Raw genomic sequence first — 20,904 nt, forward strand, 5'->3', positions numbered from 1 at the left:
GAGAAGGGCAAGGTGTGGGACTGTTCACCATAAAACTGGTGTCCTTTCTTGTGTTTCTTTACTTACAATCATTCTAGAAATTATTGTATTTTATATTTCATTTGTTTCTTTAATGTACCTGAAGCTCATTAATAATTGTTATTATCTTCTCTGAAGTTTTCATTTCATGAAAATAAAAATCCACTCCAGTGTCCAGTTTCACCATGACTGAATAGACATGTATCTGCTTGACCTGGAAGGCAGTAGAGCCCAGGTTCCTTTGTGTCAGTCAAATCCAAAGAGGAAAGCAGACCAAAGATGGCTTTTCTGATCTTTCTGATAAGTACATTTCCAGCAGTTTTTGGAGAACTTTGTCCGTGGAAATGCATCATCAACTGGGAAGGTGCCTAGGAAATGTAGAGTACAAAAAAATCCAGTGGTTTTGTTAGAGAAAAAGGAAGGGGGTGGGATTCATCATACTTTGCTGTATTGAACATGAAATTTTGTCTTTGCAAAGCTGTCTGTCTCCATCAAGAATAACTGTGATGTACCTTATGTTCCTACATTTAGAATTGTTGCAAAGATCTGATTGACTTAATCTGTAACAGTTTTAAAAATGTTTGAAAAAATGTAATGTTTCCATTCACGTTAGAAGTATGATTGAGGATAAATTATTAGATAATGTGGAGTTAAGTAGTCTATGAACTGAGTGATAGAGATCCTTGAAGTAAAGCAGTAATTAACTTTTTCAGACTATGTCGTTACAATGTCCTAACCCTTCCAGTACTGGACAATCAATAATTTTATATACAGGATGCTCTGACCTTTCAAGTTGCAATCCCATTTAAGGCCAGACAACAGGAATAAACAAAATCAATGCAAAGAACAACACATTAATTTGTGGGATTTTTGTACCTCTTGAGCCATGATGCTCATTTGCGAAATGAAAGTAAGCTACTCTAATGATAGCTTAACCATAGACAGGCCAGATGAAGCTCCTGGTATTTAAAAACAGAGGATGTTTATATTTAAAGATATTAAATTCCTGTTACACTGGCAAGATAAAGCAAAAGATAATGAGATAGAGTGGCAAGTGTTTGGGCTTATGTCTGAGGCTGACCAGGGCCAGATGTTGAACTTAGATGTGGTGGTGCTGGATTCAAATGAACATGCTGCTGCTGAGAGAGTCCACCAATATGGGGTAGGGAACTGCCCTGATGCCATTTTGACCTTAAGATGCAAAGTGCAAGTATAGTCAGTCTTCTTTCTTTGCAAGACCAACTGAAAATCAGAAGCAACTGGAGAAAGCAAAGAAAAAAAATAATTGGAATTTTTGTACAAATGTGTCTCATTCTGGGATTTCAAAGTGGGTGAATTGGGTATTTCAAATTTGCAAAAAGCAATACAAATCAGAGTATGTTTACTAGGTCATGTACACAAATCAGGCAGTTCTAAATCTGGAGTGGGGAAAAGCAATCCGCCTCAGACTCAAGGTTAATGCGTGCTTCTGTCTTATTCCTGGGTGAAGAAGAGGGAAGTTGGAGACCCTGTTGTCCACCACACTGAATATTGTCTCTTTGGGCTTGACCATCTGAATCCACAACTCGTCTCTTGCCCATTAAATGAGGAATGATCTCCCAGGAGGGTGTCATACAGAGCCACTAACATCCATGTAGGAGCTACAGTAACAAATATGGGAGAACCACTGGAAATACCCTGACTGGTTATTCTAAGGAGTTTCTTTCTCTACTAAAAAAGCCCTATTTAAATATTTCATAACTTCTTTTACCCCTGAGAATTCAATTCAGCTTTTAATTGAAGGGAGATGTCTGGAAAATGGAAGTATTCCTCCTGAGCTGGTTGTTTGCCAGTGTTGTTAGCATCTCTTTGAGAAGCCACTTCTGAGAACCTCACTTCTTTGCAGGTCATCCAGCATCCTCCTGGGCAAGCCTTGGTGGATGTTCAGTTTTCTTGGGGTTTGAATTCAGCCCACTTTCACTTCCCTTCTGGCCTTGGCTCTGCATTTTGAAGATACGTACTCACAAGTTAAGACATCACATATTGCTCACTCCTGCTCCAGCACAAGCAGGATTTAATATTAATCTTTGTTTACTCAACAATAAAAGTTGTACTTAATCTAAGATCTGTTAAATTTAATACTGATAAATTGAGCACTTTCTTAACGTATGTTCACCTTCTGTCTTATTCTATTATATACATGCTGTACAAATGTGATGCATTGGCTTTGTAAACACACAAGAAAAGACAAGGAGAAAAAAAGCATTTGCAAACCAAGTTACTTTTCTGTGAAGAAATGGAGCTGTGAGATCTGCAGTTCATCCTGTGCAAGGCTGAGGATGTGGCCTAACTGTGACACCTGGTTTGCAAAAATCTCTTTTTACGCACAAGATGCTGAGAGGACCCTACAAGAAGAAGAATCTATCTAAAGAACAAAGGTACATTAATAATTTTAATAAGATCAGGCCACAGACATGAAAAACAAAACCCACATCACCAGCTCATGTTTGCTTATCAAAAATGTCCACAGCTGGTCCAATTAATTTGATGAGGTACAGAAATTAGCAAACAACTTACTTTAGACTCTGATAAGGATAAACCGGGTTGTAAGAAATGGATGGACCTGTATATCCAGGCCCATCCATATGTCAAGTACAGCAGCGAGAAAAAGTTCCAGCACTGTTCCCATATGTACCACAGATCATACTTTAACTGCTTGCTGCTTTGGGCATCCTTCTTGTAGTCAGGTCCCCATACTTGATGGAGTTTGTAGTGCAGGTGATACCTTGGTGAGCTATGCACACCTTCTGTGTGCCTAGGGCTGCTAAAGGCCATTGGAGAACTAGAGCAGTCATTGTCTTTGATTTAGTAGCTAAACCTGTTTTCATTATTTGGTCTCAAGTCCTGGGGACAGCCCAAATCCTCCAGCGCTGGAGCTTTCAATAAGACATTGTTTGTTCTGCTGCGCTGTCAATAAGATGTCATTACTTTAGCTGCAAGATAAAGGATTTGTTAATGGCTTCTCTTGGGGGATGGTGACGTTTTTTTCCCACTTATAGATCACTGGGGAAAAAATATGGGAGCAGGAAAGAAAGAAGGAAAGAAAATCAGTTCAGCTTATTTTTTATGTTTTTGCTTCCGGTTAAGGCTTTAAGTTATGAAACAACACAAATGCAGCCTTTTTTATACAATGTGCATATTGTATACACCTTTTTAAGAGAAAAAAAAAGTTACTTTAGTGTCTCTTTAAAAGAAAACTGTTGTGAGCTGTAACAGGTCTACAATTTATCGTTAATCTGGAAGTACGATACCCCACGAGAGGCAGATCAGATTTTGCCCTTCCCAGATCTAACTACATAGTTACTAATTAACAGCAGATACGGCAAGAATTTTTCAGTTCTTGCTTTGGCATAGCTGCCAGTGCTGTAACCCGCGGGCTGCGTGGCTGGGGATGGATAGCTGCTGTCGCCCTCACCCCACACCTCTGCCTCTGGTTGAAACCTCCTGCAAATACCCCTGTCTGGTGTCACCTCTGCCCCAGCTGCACAGCAGGCTTCTGCCTTCTGCAGGCTGCCATCACAAAACTCCGTGGTCATCCTAGGGTTTTCAGAGACCAGGTGACATTTTGGCAGTTTTAGAAGTAACAATGCTGTATTCTTTGCAAAACCGCATTTAGGACAATGGGTAAGTGCTCAATTCTGCCAATTTTTAGCCATCTATATAATCTTCTGCGTAGCTGGAGTTATGAGCATCCAGAGGGCGTGTCTGAACTTGAAAAATTCACTTGGCTTCAGGTGAAGCCTGAGCTCAAGGCACAATAGCAGCCCCTGAAAAGGGATATTCAGAGACCCAGACCAGGTGCCAAGGCCAGCCCTGCCTGTCTGCAGTTGTGCAGGGGACTCTTAAAGACACAGCCCTGACGGTTCAGCTGGATAACCAGCTCAGGCAGGCAGGCAAGTCCCTTTCTTTTTAACTCATTCAAATAATCCTGGGATAAGGAGTACATTTTAGTTGCATTTCGGTAGATTGCTGGGGCCAGAGGCTATCCTGCTGCTGGGCTGCCTCTCTCACTGCCCCATCCTCCACTTCTCACCCTGCATGACCCCTGCCAGGCTTGCCATGCCAGCACAGCCACCCATGTGGCCACAGCCACCCATGCCAGCACAGCCGCCCCTGCCGCCGCGCTCCCCTGCCCAGCATGCAGCTGCACAAACAGGAGCTGGCAGGAGGCACTCCAGCGTGGCTGGGAGGAGGCAGAGCCCCTGCCTACTTATGCTGGCGTGGTCACCAAAATATTTTCACAGGACAAGTAACCTTAAACCCTGGATCAGCCCTTGGTAGGCAGGTTGCTTTCAGCTAGATAAAACCAAAGAACATGACAAACCCCAAGTGCCGTTGCCCCTTGGTGGAGGGCATGGATGCTCAGGGCTGAATGACGGGTTGGGGGTATCGGTCGCTATTTCCACCGGCTTGCCAGGCTCTGGCAAGCAAAGATCCTGCAGTACCTTTGCCACAGAGGCTTACATGTAACTCTGCTCACTCAGAGCACCCAGACTGGTTTAGAAAATGGCTGCACGAATGCGCACAGCACAACTGTAACAGGAGACCAAATGGGATGGCAGAGAATGGGGAGGTAAGGCGATAGCCGCAGGTGGCTGTGGCTCCTGGCACAGCTTATTTAGCCACTTGTTGTGTCATGCCCACCCAGAAAATGAATTAAATTATGTGAGAGGCTCATGTGGATACTGTGTGACTACCTAATAACCCAGAAATCCTTGATATTTTGTTAATGCTATCAGAGTTGGGTGCAATTTCCCTTGTGTTGCACAATTTAGGAATTTGAGTTTGGTTTTTTTACCCCTATAAACTCTCTCTTCATATGCTAGAGGTGTTTTTTCGGTGTCCTGGCCTGTGCTTGCTGCACCATGGAATGCAGCACCATTCTCTCCATGGTCTGTCACGTGCTTTTTCTTCATTTTCTTTCTCTTCAGCATTTAATTACCATAGCCTACATATTTATAGAGAATAATATATCTTGATACAACTGGATGGAAGGCTTTTTTTCTTCATTGGTATAGACCAGGGGTCCTCAAACTACGGCCCATGGGCTGGATACGGCCCCCCAGGGTCCTCAATCCGGCCCCTGGTATTTACAGAACCCCTCCCCCCCACCCCGCCCCACCCCCCTGCCGGGGGCTGGGGGGGGAAACCAAGCAGCCGCAGATGACTGCCTGCCACTGGCATCCGCGCGCCGGCCCCCTGGTTAAAAAGTTTGAGGACCCCTGGTATAGAGCATCTTGCAGTGTGAGACAGGCTGGGAGTTACGTTCTTTACAGTTGGCAAAGCACCCATCACTGTGTGTATGTGTACTTGAAAGAGGACAGAGGATATGTGTTCACATGTGCACTTCCATACCCTGTGCTAGGATGCCTGGAATAACAGAGAATAGATGAATCCATTCTAAAAGCAAGAGAAGTGATTTAATTTCTTTGCATTATTGCTGGCTGATAAACTGTAACTTTAATCTCAGTGATTAGCAGTGCTTTTACAGGACACTTGTATCAGAGAATGCAATAAAAAATGTAGAAAGCAACTTTAAAAGGCTCTTGTTTTGATACACTTCCAGGCTGTAAATAAAAAAATGCTTTCTTAAACTTTCCTGGAAAGAATTTATTATTATTATCAGACTATTAAGATACACTATTTTCTTACGAGGAAACTATTGCCCCAAGCCATGTGGAGGATATTTATGGCTAACTACATCCATATCTTTTCAATGTTTTGTGTACTTGTTACTGATTCATGGTTGAGGTCCATATAAATGCAAATAAAAATAAAGCTTACAGGTACCAGCACTGCTCCCCTGTATAGGAAATGTGGCCTTATTTAGTAGACTGCAAATGACAGGTGGGCATACCAGAGAAAAACTGAGGCTTGGTGTGAACTGCTGACATCCCTGGTGATGTGCAGGTGGAGCACAGAGAAGAGGTGGGGTGTACCAGGCATGGCAGAGCACAGCTTGCTTTCATCCGGCACATACCGGCTAGCCAAAGCAAGTGCAATTCATCCACTCGGTGACAGAAAGAATTAAAATTAAGCAAGCACCACCAGAAGTAATATGCTACTTTGGCTATTTATGTATTAAGCAGAAAAAATACTAAAGCCTGTTCTTTGAAGGGTTTTAAATATATCAGTCAATTTGAAAACACACCTTCCTTATAGATTTGGTCTGTGACAACACCAGATCCTGCCTGTAGGACAATAACCGTTGTTATGCTTCAAGACAAAGTTTCTTTTGTTCTCAGTCTGACAAAGGCAAATCGATGCAAGAGTGGCAGGACAGCTTGGGTACTGGCATCGGTATGACACATAACCCTGAGCCAGCAGAAAACAGGTTGGAAGTGGTAGTACCTCTGCTTCCACAACTATCATAAAGCTACTGAATGCAGATCGTGGGAATCCCTAAGGGAAATAAAAACAACACACCTCAATGCAAAAAAAGGTCTCTGTTTAAAATTACTCTCTAACCTTCCTATTCGCTAAATCTTAGAAAAGGATTTCCTCAAAGTAGAGAGGAAGAGTCAGAGCAGAAACAGAACGGATGGCTGGCTGGTTGGCTGGCAGGGAAAGACAGAGAGAATGGACTGCCTGGAGGTGGGAGCATCACAGACTCAATTCAGATGAAGAAATAAATGATGACTCTGAAACATAACACAGGGTTTATCATGACAGGAGTGAAAGGGTATAAAGACCTGAACTGTTTATTTGTATGAGAACATAATGGTCCTTGTCATCTACTTGGTGTGGAAAGGAATGACTTCCATCTAGAGGATGCAGAAAAAATAGGAGATAAATTTCAGTACCAGTAACAGTTTAATGGAAAAAGATTGAAAAAGAGGAGGAATATGGAAATTAGACAGAGATGACATTGCAATAATTTAAATGTGGCATTTGGCAGCAGCACTATTGTTCATGGGAAAACAATGGTAGTCAACATCAGATGTATTTTTATTTTAAAATAGACTTTATTTAATGACAATAAATATAAAGAAATCTTATTATTCTGAAACTAATAGCAAACATTATTAGAAAAAATACAAAAAATACATTCTTATATTATGAATTTTATAAACATACATGGAGTCTAAAACAGTGGCAACGGTCTGTAATTTATGGTGCTTGTTAAGGCAAGGAAATGGTTACTGGTCCAAATTCACCCTGACTCCAACAGATCTGTACAAAGTAAGAGTCTGGCATACATATCAAGTGTAAAAAAGAGTGAAATTGATTCATAGTTTAAAACAAATGTTAATTTTCCCTTCAAGCAGATTTTTAATTATTAAAGTGACCTAGTCTAAAAAAAAACCAAAGAAAGTTACAAATGCTCATATTTTGGCATCTGCCCTCCCCAGCATTTTGTTCTGATGCCTACGCAGAGCTCCCTGTGTACAAGCAGAGCACATTTCAGCAGTTGGAGGTAGAGGCTACAGAAACTACACAGCTTAAATCAAACTATTAAACTGCAATTATTAGGCACTCTGTTGGTTTTCCTCTTCTTTCTCTCTCATTCAGAATTGTGCTGTGAAAAACACTGTGCATATGGCAAACTGAACTGAATTCCTCGTATAATGTCTTCTGAAATGAAATGTTACAGCTCCATTAGCAAGGAGCATGGCTCTCCAGAAGCAAACCACTAGAGCAAAAAGTTATGTTCACTAGGTGATGCCCATGCAGTACTCACTGCTCTCTTCAGCCTAGCTCTGGTTTTAGCTTTCTGGACTAAGTGCCTGTCAGGGACCATTAAGTGCATCTCTAAAACCTGCCTTCTGGTTCAGTTTAAACCAAGAGGAATTCAGTCCATGCGCTCGGAGACCAGACTGTGATGGGAAGCACTGCCCAGAAAGTGGGGACAAGTGGATGACTAGTTTCAAAAGCACACCTTTGAGCTGAACAAAATGGTAATGTAGAAACATACTCAAACCTGATCAGGATTTTATTATAGGAGGATCCCAAGTCAAAGATACACATGCTTTGCTGATGTAGTATTTTTTTTTTAAATCATTATCTTAAAGGCAGGAATATAAACTCTCTCTGACACCGAATGAACTCCACCTTTAGGAAAAGCTGACAACTGATGTAAAAAGCAGCAACTGAGAGAGGCCACAGGAGCCAAACAAGGAACAGAAAGACCAGACACTCCTGAAAATCACCCTTAAGCTCCGCCACTGCTCACAGTGTGACCCCAGGCAAGGAACTCAAGGCACTCAATTCCTTTGTTTCCTAGTCTCTTTACCTCTCAAAGAGGGCAATAAATGCTTCCTTAAGACCAAACAATTGTCTGAAATGGTCCATTTCATGCTGCTTTTTTTTTTTTCCTTTATCACAGGATGCCTGCTTGCCTTCCCCAGCCCTCCAGCACCACACCTGAAAAAGTACTTAAGGCACACTGGTGCTGTGATCACCGATGGGCAAAGAAAATGAAGATGGCATCTCTCAGCTGAACACAACTGCAGATGGGGAAGGGCCAGTTCAAAGCTAAAGTCAAAAAGCTCCAAGTCTGAAAGGAGCTGACTGGCCTTTCTAACTCATTTTGCACTGGGAAGTCCCGAGTACTTCACTGAAAAAATTGTGCCATGAAACAGTTTTGGATAAAAAATTGTTTTAAATACAAGTTTGGTATGCTATGCAGTGACAGTACCAGAGGCAATGAGCACAAACTGAAACACAGGAGGTTCCCTCTGAACATCAAGAAACACTTTTTCACTGTGAAGGTGACTGAGCACTGGCACAGGTTGCCCAGAGAGTCTGTGGAGTCTCCATCCTTGGAGATACTCAAAAGCCGGGCAACTGGCTGTAGGTGGCCCTGCTTGAGCAGAGGGGTTGGACCGCATGACCTCCAGAGGTCCTTTTCAACCCCAACCATCTGTGATCTGGGGAAAAGGTCAAACCAGTATTGAAGGGGTATAATTTGATAAGAAATTCTGTCTTTTTTAGAAACTTCTGAGTGTTTGTCCATCTGCCCAATTTATATTTTCTTCCTGGTAAATTAAAGTGTTGTCATAATTCTGATGAAACCAAAACAAATGGCAAAGGGTAGAATTTTCTGTGCAAAGAAGCACTGGTTCCATTGCTGCTCTGGGTGACTGCAATTTATGACTATGGTCTATCTTGGTTTTCTGACCTGTGTTTTTTTTGTCTTCAGGTGGAGTCTATACAACAGTGCCAGAAATGCAAGTGGTTCTCTGGAACCTGTGAGTTTCTTTCATCATCACTTGTTTTTTGAACCAAGTTTTATTCTCACAATCTTTCATGCAATCATGCAAAGTCTTGCTGAGTGAAAGCTTGTGTACCATGACTGCTGAAAGGACTCCCTTGATGTGCTACCTCTTCTGGTTTAAATGTTGCCATTTCAAAGGATAGGCTTGAAGTACACAGCAGTCAGTATTTGGAAGTTTTGCTACAAAAATCAGATGTTTGTTTTCTTCTGATTATTAATGAGATAAAATACATCTTATAAATGCTACTTAGTTTCTGCAAATGAACTTCTTAATATGTAAAAAGCTATATGAATAATCTGCCTAAAAATTCTTCGTATCTATTACATTTAAGATTAGCACAAAATTACAAACACAACAGTAATCTGGTTTACAGAGTACAGGCATACTTTAGCTTTTTTAACAAGATTTTGTTTTTTTCAGAATTTGTAGAAATTGGTCCACAAAAATTGTTAAAAAGAGAAAGCAAGTTAATAATGTGGAATATCACTGCTGCAGACAAAAAGCAGAGCTCTGCATGCATGCTTAATCTGTAATTCCTTAACAGTTTGCAATTGGAGCCAAAATAGCCAAGCAGATCTGGAGCCTAATTTGAAGATGACTGATGGCTCTAGCACATGCATTCACATCTCATCCTTCCTAGTTATTTAAAGCCTCACAACATGGTTAAGGCATATTGAATGGTTTATTCCAATCTCCAGTTTGAATAGGTTTATGGTCTTGTCAGAATTCACTTTATTATGCAATGTCGCACCACAACAGGTCCAGCTGCTCATTCTTCCTATGTCAAAATCTCGGGGAAGAGCATGGTACCTCTGGTGTGGGAGAAATGTGAAGGACGGCCCTCTACAAATATTGATTTAGTATGTGAAAAGACTTTTAACACTCATTACTGTTACAGGTAGGAGAACTTCCAGGCTACGGTCATTTAGAGCAGAATGGGCAAGTGAACTAATGAAAGTACATTGACTGGGAAAAGAAAATGCCCAAGTTTTCTGCTCACTCAGAGTGCTGTAAAGTCAGTTTGTATGCATTGATTTCAAAGGCAATTCTTGTGTTTACAGAGAGATTGATGAACAGGATGGGCTTACAGTCCTGCTGCTTCTTGTGATCCAATTCCATGATTAATTGAAATATCTTGTTATCTATTTAAGTCTCAGTATGCATAGCTAATTCAGTGCAGCATATACAGCGCTTAGTATGTCAATTCCAATGGCTTAACAACATGATTTTGAGTTGTAGTTTCCTTCTCCTTCCTTCATGTTTTGGCTCTTCCTCTTCATTTTTTAGTTGGGGTTTGCATTAGCAAGTAATCAAAACTCCTTCAGAAGATGTGATGGTATTCTTATAACAAATCATTCTTGTTCTTAAGTTTTTATTCAAGTCAAACGAGATCTAATAGCCCATGCCAAATAAAATGGAAAGCATTTTATGCATTTAAGAATTAATCTGCATCATCTGAAGAGGATGAATAATTTTTATCTTCACATGTTAAAAAAATGTCCTACTAAAGCTGTTTAAAAAATTGATAACTCTTACATGAGTTGCAGTGGTTGCATTTGTCCAAAGGAAACAGGTAAATGAGCACGTAGCAGTTGCAAAAAACAATGTTTAGTCAAGGGAATTAATCCAAAGTCTTTGATTAGCTATTGGTAATATCTGGACAGGTAGTAAGTAGTTGGCTAAATACTGTTATTCCATAAAAAAACTAACTTATTCAGCTTTAGGTCGGAAAGTGCTGTCTACTCCTCTGATAATTTTGTCGGCTATTTTCCCCATGGTTTTTTTCACAACTTTGAGATCATTCTCATGCAAGAGTTTCTGTGTTAGGTACTTCTCTCGTTTGACCTTGCTCTTGGTCTTTTGTGATACATCTGGAATTACGTATGAAATAATAAACTTCACGAAGTATATGACATGCTGGGGAAGGTGAAAATTAAAAAATGTCAGTCAGGCTGAGCAGCTCATTGTTATTATTATAAATGAAATGTCACATTATCTCTTAAGACTCAGCTGGTTCTGTACCAGATCTATCACAGTGGAACAGTATTTTAAGAAACAGATGACTAATGAATAATTGTCTGATAAACAAGAATTACTGATTTTCTAATCCTGGTTTTAACAAGGGCTTCTCTACCTGCTTTGGGGGAACCCTGGTATGCAGTGCTTTCTCCTGCACGGAAATATTGGTTACAGTTTCTTTTAAAATTGTTTTAGGTTTGTTCAAATGACTCTGGGGCAATGGGCTTTCCTCTGCTACAGGAACTCTGACGTAACCAGTTGCCTGTTTCTGATGACTTTAGTAGCCCTTAGATCAGGCCCTAAGTGCATTTTATAATGAAATAATATTTAATAGTCCTCTCCCTTCATCTTGGACGAACTCCCATCTTTTGTAAACCCAGATGGTAGCTGCAGAGGAAGAAGCAATTGCTTTTTGATGCTCAACTAGAGATTCACCTCTTGTAGTGACCATCTTTATAGACTTCACTCTGCTACTACATGTGAATTATGTATACGTATTCATAAAGCCGTGTGCAAACTTTGTCTGAGTAGATGTAAAAATATTTTTGGTGTAACTGTCCCTTCTATTTCTGATACTAAAAATAATTTTACAGTTCTTGAGAAAAGAAGCTGCAAACACATGGGGCAATTCTCAGCTGATGTCATACCTTCAGAGACTTTTTTTCTAATGGTGCTACACTTAATTTACGTCTCCCAGTCTCTTGCCCATGCTAGCATACATAACCAGCTCTGATAGCTGTGCCTGGACAGAATGTCTGTGAAGGAATTTCTGCATGGATGGAAGAGAAGTTCAAACAAGTAAGGCTCAAAACCCTGTACGCTTACCTCCATGACAATGATGAAAGCCAGCTTGGCTGCAATGACATGCCAGTAGTATATGTTATGCTCATATTGGTGCTGGTGACCAGGAGGGTAGCGGAGATCCCGGTATCTGAAAGCAATGTGGGAAAGTCAGGAACCAGTCTCGGGCATCAATCTGCAGTACGGCGCTGTGGCCAGAGGATGGAGCAAGACATGTCCCAGCTTAATACATCCAGGAACAGTTAGCTGCACCTAACTACAGTAACGTGCAAAATCGTGGCTGAGAATAAGTTATACTTCACTGAAATGTCCTTTTTTTGACACTGTATTAAGAATTACTTATAGAACTTTAAAAGTGCCTCTTTTTTTTTTTTTTTAAGACTATCAATTATGAGAAAACCAAAAATAAAGTAAGAATTTTCTGAGCAGCACAAACTTATGGGTGAACGCTTCTACTCAGTTCTGCCATTCAAAACATGTTGGCTTCTACTGTCTTTTAACGTTTCTTACTGGATATCTTTAACTGAATTCGATGATTTAGATATTAAAGAATTATATTTATTTTTGTCATTGGAAAAGAATGGTTATTTGACACTTGCCTGCATGTTGTTTGGTTCCCAAACAAAGGGGAAAATGGCTTGCTTACATTCTTGAAGTCTGATATATTGAAGACAGAAAGTGTACTATTTATATAGCCTTTCATAGTGTGACCGCTGTGACTCCCATAAGGAGGGACCGAAAAGGACCAGTAATAAACCAGACGAGGAATCATGTCAGATGTAAAAGCAGTGATCATAGCCTGCATTTCAGAAAAAGATGACAAAAAAGCAGAGCAGCATTTAAGAAATAGGCCTTAATATGCATGGCTTTGCCATATACTTAGTATCTCACAAGTTACAGTATGAGCTAAAAATAGAAAATACGTGCTTTTCCAGTCAGTGGTTCCCTCTGTAAATGAGCACATAGTCACTCACGGGCATAAAACAATCTTTCTGGAATGTGCACTCTGTACAGTTTTTAAATTATGCTAGCTCTGTTGGATGCCTTAAAAAAGTTACACTGTAATACACTTTCTTCTTCATGAGCATGCAGTGGAGGTCAGCAGCCAAACTCACCTTAAAGTACTCTAAGGTAACCTTCTGCAAATGTGTTTGCTATCAGATGTACTTATGAGATGCTTAAATCCTGCCTGATGAAACTCATGGAAACAATGGAAGAGTCCTTCAGTAATATAACATTAAATTTCACCAGGAACCCTGAGGTTTGAGTAAAGGAATTAAATAACTTATATATATAGCTGATCCACCTCTGACCCTAGAAACATCCCACTCTTTCTGAGGTGCTAGCCAGCCCAAATTCATCTTGGCAGTTGTTGCCTCATAAATTTTAATGTCGGTACATGTGGAAACTGCTCTTGACGCCAAGATAATTTTTTTAGTAGCAGCTGCATAGTGCTGCTTTACATATGACGTGACCATTTGTTTTTATCTTGCTCCCTGTCCTACCCAGTCTGCTAGTCACAAACTGGGTAGGAAATTGGATCTGTGGGTTTGTTGTGGGAAGTCTTTTCTAAACTCATGAACTTCCCAAAACATCCTATTCTGCAGGGCAGGTTAACTATGTTTATTCAATCTACTCCTCTGCTATTGCAAATTCAAAAGGTTTCCCTGAGAGGAAGACTTTCCACTGGCAAGATCTGCAGCTGAGTGCCTGCAAGAGGCTGCCTGGCTAGCTCATGACAACAGGCGTCTCTGGTGGCTAGCACCTAGGAAGGAGTGATAAGCTGCACCCTAGGGCTGAAATAGAAGTCTTTTGTCCCATGGCAGGGGAAAAAGAATAATTGACAAGATGGATGGAAAGAACCAAGGCAGAGACATGGAGGAGAAAAGTGTCGAGTAGGGATCTAATGAGAGGCTTAGGCAGAGATGCATAAAAGGGAAGAAAAAAGCCATAGGAGAGGTATGGGACAGAGGAAGGTGCAAAGTTAAGCAGTAATGGGTAACAGAGGAGCAGAACCGCTGGTAGTATCTGTATTTTATTCCCCTTCATGCCAGTTTGCAATTCATGCAGTCTGTATTTCCTTATTTTCATGAGATGGGGCAAAACCTGTCCACCCTTGTGCAGCATTCCCAGCAAGACAGCCCCAGCCTGAGGAGATATTTCTAACAGTTGTAGGTAAAGGGGAACGGGAGAGGAGAAAGACCAAAAAAAACCCACGGACCCCTCTTGGACAGTTCTTCAACCACCACTTTGGTGGCAGTGCTAGCTAAAGCAACCGCTGTCCCTGCTGCCTCTGCACCTAGCAGCTCCCTCTGCCCTGGGCTGGCTCAGGCATTCCTGCCTGAGCGCAGCAGATTAGATCCTGGCACTGATCCGGCTGGGAATCTCCATCGCGTGTTTGTCAAAGTGCTGGTGCCAGGACAACACAAAAGACAGTAACAAGGGAAAAGACAGGGAAGGGAAAGGGCAGGGAGCTGAAAACGCTGCAAGATCCCCCTCCGTGCCTCAAGTAGCACCACTGCCAAATGATGAACATTATCCTACCGTCTTACCTTTTGGGTTGGCTTACTTTGAAGTATCTAAGAAGCTAAACTCTAGTTAAGACAAAAGTTGCAGAAACAATACTTTTGAGACCGTGGTCCAAGATCTATATTTGGTTCTCCAGAATATTGTTACAAATGAGTTCAGCTGTGAGAAAGCTGATTTGGCAAATGAGAAAGAAAAGGGAGGCATCCTGAGACTAAAATAAACTAGTTTAAAATTTCCAAGATATTTTTTTTTTGTACTGTACTCTGGCTTAAATCAAATGTAGTTGGCACGTGCTTTTAACAACTCTTTTTAAGCATTACATGCCAGTGTGAAATGGAGTGAAAATTATGTGTTGTTTATATTTACATGCAGAGTAGGTATTTTTGGCTGACAAGAAAGATACATTACCATGTCTTGCAGTTGCAGGGAGATGACCTCACACCTAGAATACTCTTGGTTTTAACTGATGTACAAGCATAAAAAGTTTTAGTTAATTTCTTTCTGTTCATTAGCTCACCCAGTCAGAATATATATGAACTAATAGCAACTGAACAGTAAGGCAAAAGAATCCCTTCTCCCTTTGGACCAAATGAGTTTGCTGCTGCTTCTTTGTATCATTTATGTTATTTAAACAACTTAATATTTGGTCTTACTGAATTTTTTTGCAAGGCCCCAGGTCTCTCATCATCCTAAATCTATCTCACTCTCCTCCCTCTTTTAGAATGATCTCCAGATGTGCTGCGAGGACAGAAATACAAAAGCTAATCTTACAGCATCCTCTCAGAGGAAAAACTTTTTTTCCTCCTGAATTATGGGCCGCACTTCAGAGTACTACACTGGAAAACTACAAACAAATGGGACATTCTCCACTTCCCAAGCCCAAACTGCAAAAAGTTTCCCACTTATACCATAACTAATAAAAATCAGTCTTCAAATCAACAACAGATGCTTTGGTATCACGCAATAGCAAGTCCAGTGCTAGAGTAGCAAGTCTCAAAACCTATGTTTTTGTGCAAAAGTTGCTTGCAAGTTACTAGCAGGTGTTTGCAAAGGTAATGCATGAAGGAGAAGATGATACACTACCCAAGTCTAATCAGCTGTAACACATAGAAGAGAAGAAACAGTTTCTGTGCACTAAGGAAAAATCAAGGCAGGGATGGTAAAGGAAAGAACGAAGACCTATACTAGATTCTGGATGTCAAACAAGAAAAAAAAAATACTTAAAGGAAGAAAACTGCTTTTAGCATTTACTGTTGTAAATGTACATGGTTTTATGGCCCACACTTCATTAGCAAGGAACACTGATCTCTTTGAGGTTCTTGCAACACCTGCAGCAGGGCCTTTTGAACACGATGGTCTCTGGTGCTGTGCCTGTTGCACGCTAATAGCCCCACCAATGTCAGCGGCAAATGCACTGCGTTCGCACGGACCTTAACTGTTATCTAACACATGAGGCCTCCAAAAAGGGTGACTAAAAGAAACATGCCTGCAGTTACAGTCACATTGGGATTGAATGCCTGTCAAGGAGGACAGAGAGTAAAACCAAGCTGTAAATATATCTTTGTACATTGAGAACTCCATGATTCCAGCGATGCCTTGAGGGGTGTAGCACATAAGGAGGAATTTGGAGGGAAAAAAGTTGCAAATCAAAGATTAGCCTCAGGTGGGCTGTGACTGGGTAGTGACAGACACTTATTGCTGGGTCATTTTTCTGCAGAAAGCATGGCATGAATACATTCCTAACAGAAGCCTACACATGTATGAGTCACTGTAAGGTCACCAAAGCCACTTTAACTCTGCCCTGAATTTCATAAGAACTATGTCTAAGGTATTCATAACAATATTTTAAAGTTATCTGAAGATCTATATCCAATTTCTTATTTCACAGTGGTACTACAAGATCCAGCTGGATTGACTAGGAAAGAGAGCTTATCCAATAGCATAACATATTTGTTTTTCTCCCAGGGCACCAGAACTTTTTTTGCTTTTTAATAAGTTTTCTAGCAGCATAGTTCAAGAGAGGATATTGAGGCACCAGTAATGTTGCCTCTACTTCTAGCTATGCTAGATGAAGCTATGCTTCATCTGTGAATTTGCATTACCTGCTACGATTTGCATCATTTGATAGAAGAATTATCATTAACAATTTTTTGCACAACCAAAAGGGCCCCAAAGTATCTCTGGTGCTGCCTGACGTTTCTAACAATTTGAACATGTGCTACCAAAGCTGCACCTTTTTTTTTTCTTTTTTTAATTTTAACACCGGATTTATTAGTAGGCCTTGGATGTTCACATGCCTATGGAACAGCTGGATTTATGTTTGGCTTGCCTTAGCAGAGCAGTGCGAAACAGATGGAGCATATGCTCAAGCTTGTTGTCTGTCGCCCAGATTCTCTTGTACATTTTCCATCCTCGAGTTTCCTTTTTTCTTCTGACATTTCTCTGTGCTTAATTTTCTTGTTTTACATCCTCCTGAGTCTGCTCTCTACATCCTAGCTATGTTTACCATACCTGTTGAATTGCTATAGTGTGAAATAAAGTTCTGAACAAGAATAATGGTCATTTTGGGAGACCTTTGAATACCTGAAAATACATCTGGTAGCTGAGGCTGACACATGAAGTTTTCCTTATCACTGAAATCCACCCTGGGCTCCTATTTCTATACGGTACCACCCCAGCACCCCAAATAATGAAATCAAGCTACTGAGAAGATGATAACCCAATAAGCAGTCAGGTCATGGAAGCTCATCTATCAATTATTCAAAAATAGCTTCATCCTTCCAGCAGTAAAACAAAGACTTCTTAGAGTGGGGAAAAAAAGAGGAAGGAATATGCAGGGATGCTCATCTGAGTGTGGGAAAAGAAGGTACACATACTGCCTATCCCTATATTATTTCTGTAAAGCAGAATCCCTGGGGCTGAGACCCCAGACCAGCCAAACACCTAATGACTGCAGAAGGTGCCTGAGATATAGGAATATAAGTTCACGTCCTTACTTAAATTTGAAGTGCTCTCTTACTTGAAATAAAGTGCCCTAACTATCGAGTTAGTATCTATAGTAGAGTGCTCAGCTCTGTCTCCCTCCTCTTACCCAAAGTCCACTCTTCTCCAAACAGGCAAAGCCTCCCGTGAAAGCCTAGGCTAAGACAAACTCTTGTCTTCAGACTCAACTGCTTTCTCCAGAAACTCCTATTGAGCACAATAAGGTACTGTTACTGTGACAGTAAGGTCACAAGAAGGTCCTGGAGGAAGTGACTACCTTTAAGTGTATCAGAAGGAACCCCTGATCTCACCCTTAATAGCAGAAAATGGTGACCTTGTTGAAAAAGGCTATGAACCATGGACAGTGTGGTGTTACTGTCCCTGCAGCAGAAACCAGTGGTCCCCGCTCTTTTCAGAAATGCCAGCAGTGAGAATTTTTTGAAAGATAATACATACTAGCTACTGTTTAAGAATAAGCAATCAAATAATTCACAGTGGTAAAGTTCAACGTATTATTTTTCTCCCCACAATGCTGGCTATCTGTAAGATCTTGGTGAATTAATGATATGGGAAATTTGAAAGGTCTGAATTTCATTGTTAGGAGTGTATTAATCAGAAATATTTTCCCCCTAAATATTATAAAGAAACTATTTTAAAATTAATTTTAAATCCAACTGAAAAACAGATTAACTTGCAAAGTATCAGAAGATTCATTCTGATCTCAAAAGCTAAGTGCTGCAATTTTGAGCACACATGGCATTATTAAGCACATAAGAAAGAAGCAGATTTTCTGTTTTAGGAGCAAAATTGCTTAAAGCCAAACTGAAATATGAAGGCATTGACCATAAGAATTGTAACAATTAGAAACAACAATCAGTTATCACTTAGCTAAATAGTAACGTATTTTTTTTTTTCAGAATTCAGGCATTTAGCTGTGACTTCTGAAAAGATCTCTGCACTATGCACTATAATTTTAGGAAAGATGCAGTATGGTCTTCATATGTAACAGATTTTTCTGAAGACTCTATCAGCTCTAAATAAAATCTATTTTCTGTAGATATACTATTTTAAACAGTAGCCATATTCTGTTTCCAAAACATCTGGAAAGTTATTGAGAGCCTATTTCACAGGCGCTGAAGCCTTAAGGGAATGATGCTCATAATTAATTTAGGAACATTTAAGTGTTACATTGCCACACATGGCATTCCCACATTTGGATTTAACGCCTGCAGTGCAGGCATTTAAACCTTTTGCAATTGTTGGCACCGTACTTACATTGGTGACCACTGCAAGAATGGCTATGCCTTGCATGATGGGCTGCCAGGCACCGATGTCTTGTGCCTTCTGTGGAACCATGCGCCTGAACTGTGTTGTCAGCTTCCATGCATCCAACCGGATTTCCAACATGTTGTTCATAAGAGCCAGGAGAGGAGCCAGAGGAAACGATGCCACAAACAGAGTGACAAAGCCAAACTGTATAACTGTCAAAGGGACAGGTTACATACATCGATAAGGCTTTTACTTACTGGAGATAAGCATGTATACTTTATATACTCCCAGGTATGGGAGAGAGAGAAACAAGAAAGGGTGGCTGAATTCCTAGCAAACCTTCTGTATGAGGAGATAGGAGCACAACAGTACGGAAAAAAACCTGCCAGGTGAAGGGGACAGGAAAGTGTTACAAGTCACAACACACCAAGAGGACCTATTCTGGATATTTAAACATCCATTTCTTTCTCATGTCTTCATCATGAAGACCTGGAAATCTAATGACTGTCTGTCTCAGTGCTGTGCTGCAAAGCCTGGACTAACAATCATCTTATCGGTCCCCAGCTGCTGTGATAAGTATGCTGGCAATGCTGTGATGGAATGGATGGTGGCAACAAATTGGAGATCTACCAGCTGCCAAGAGACCAGCAAAAAGTCCTGGTGCCTGCAGACCCCTGGCTGAGCAGTCTAACACAGGGCTGTGTAGTGGTCAGGCTCCTGGATACATTTCTCAGAGGATGGGGCAAAGATGCAGCAGTACTCCTCCTTGTACAATCACGTACTCTTTCCTAGTTATAAACTGGATTAAGGCTTAGCTGCTTAGTAAAAGTTTGCAGAAATATCTGTAATGGTTATTCAAAACTTGTCTTGGAAAGCAGTCATATCTCTTCTGTTTATACACTTAATTAAGCATTGCTTGTATGAAAGTTTTCTTTAGAGCATGTTTGTATCCAGCAGTGATAGTGAATCCAAACAAAACTGTTACTTACCCATTTCAAGATACTCATAAAACAGTCCAAGTTTTCCAATGGGCTGCAGGTGGTAGTCCTGTTCCCAGCGTGGAACAACTTTTTCTGATCTAGCAGTTGCACAGTATCTTCCGATTAGATTCTTAATCAAACTATCAGGCAGGGAGAAAAAGACCACTAACATTGGTAAAATAACTTAAAAAGCTCAGTAAATGGAAAAAGTTGACATTTGTGCCATTATAGCTTTGAAGAGTGGATTTAGTTATTCTTGAATTACTGAAAACTTTCTTCAAACATGTGTATAATCTTCTGTTGCCTTATCCTGAAATCAGTCCTATACAACCATCAATAACAGTGTAAAAGGGCAATATATTAGATTCATAGTGATTTATACTTATGTGGTACAGGTGAATGACCACATAAAATTCACGGTAATAAAAAATCAAGTTAAATGTAGGCCTGTGGTTAGACAGATTAATTCCTTCTGATCACAAAATTCACAGAATCATAGAATAGTTGAGGTTGGAAGGCACCTCTGGAGGTCATCTTGACGAACCCCTCCTTGCACAGGCAGGGCTACCTAGAGCTGGTTGCCCAGGACCATGGCTGCCCAGGACCATGTCCAGATGGCTTTTCAATATCTTCAAGGTTGGATGGAGACTCCACAACCTCCCTGGTCAACCTGTGCCAGTGCTTGGTCACCCTCACAGTAAAAAGGTATTTTCTTATACTCAGAGGGAACCTCCTGTGTTTCAGTTTGTGTCCACTGCCTCTGGTCCTGTCACAGGGCATTAGTCACTGAAATTAGTCTGTCTCCATCTTCTTTACCCTCACCCTTCAGGTAACTGTACACATTGATGAGATCCCCCTGAGCCTTCTCTTCTCCAGGCTGAACAGTCCCTGCTCCCTCAGCCTCTCCTCATATGTGAGGTGCTCCAGTCCCTTAATCAATGTTGTGGCCTTTTGCTGGCTATTTTTCAGCAAGTCCATGCCTCTCTTGTACTGGGGGCCCCAGAATTGGATATAGTACTGCAGGTGTGGCCTCCCCAGTGCTGAGCAGA

At 40.8% G+C, this 20,904-nt stretch overlaps 1 protein-coding gene across 1 annotated transcript in view; it reads right to left on the reverse strand.

Annotated features, from left to right (window-relative positions):
* Positions 1-6,446: 6,446 nt before the first annotated feature.
* Positions 6,447-20,904, reverse strand: part of ANO6 (anoctamin 6) — a 79,024-nt gene continuing 64,566 nt past the window's right edge. Inside the window, exons 16-20 of the mRNA XM_056341541.1 lie at positions 19,865-19,995; positions 18,882-19,087; positions 12,695-12,894; positions 12,120-12,225; positions 6,447-11,192 (exon numbers count right to left, since the gene is read on the reverse strand). Coding sequence (XP_056197516.1) covers positions 10,986-11,192; positions 12,120-12,225; positions 12,695-12,894; positions 18,882-19,087; positions 19,865-19,995 — 850 coding nt within the window. The 3' untranslated portion in view covers positions 6,447-10,985. The remainder of the gene's footprint in view (positions 11,193-12,119; positions 12,226-12,694; positions 12,895-18,881; positions 19,088-19,864; positions 19,996-20,904) is intronic.

Source organism: Falco biarmicus, chromosome 5 (assembly GCF_023638135.1).
Source record: "Falco biarmicus isolate bFalBia1 chromosome 5, bFalBia1.pri, whole genome shotgun sequence".
Classification (NCBI taxonomy): Eukaryota; Metazoa; Chordata; class Aves; order Falconiformes; family Falconidae; genus Falco; species Falco biarmicus.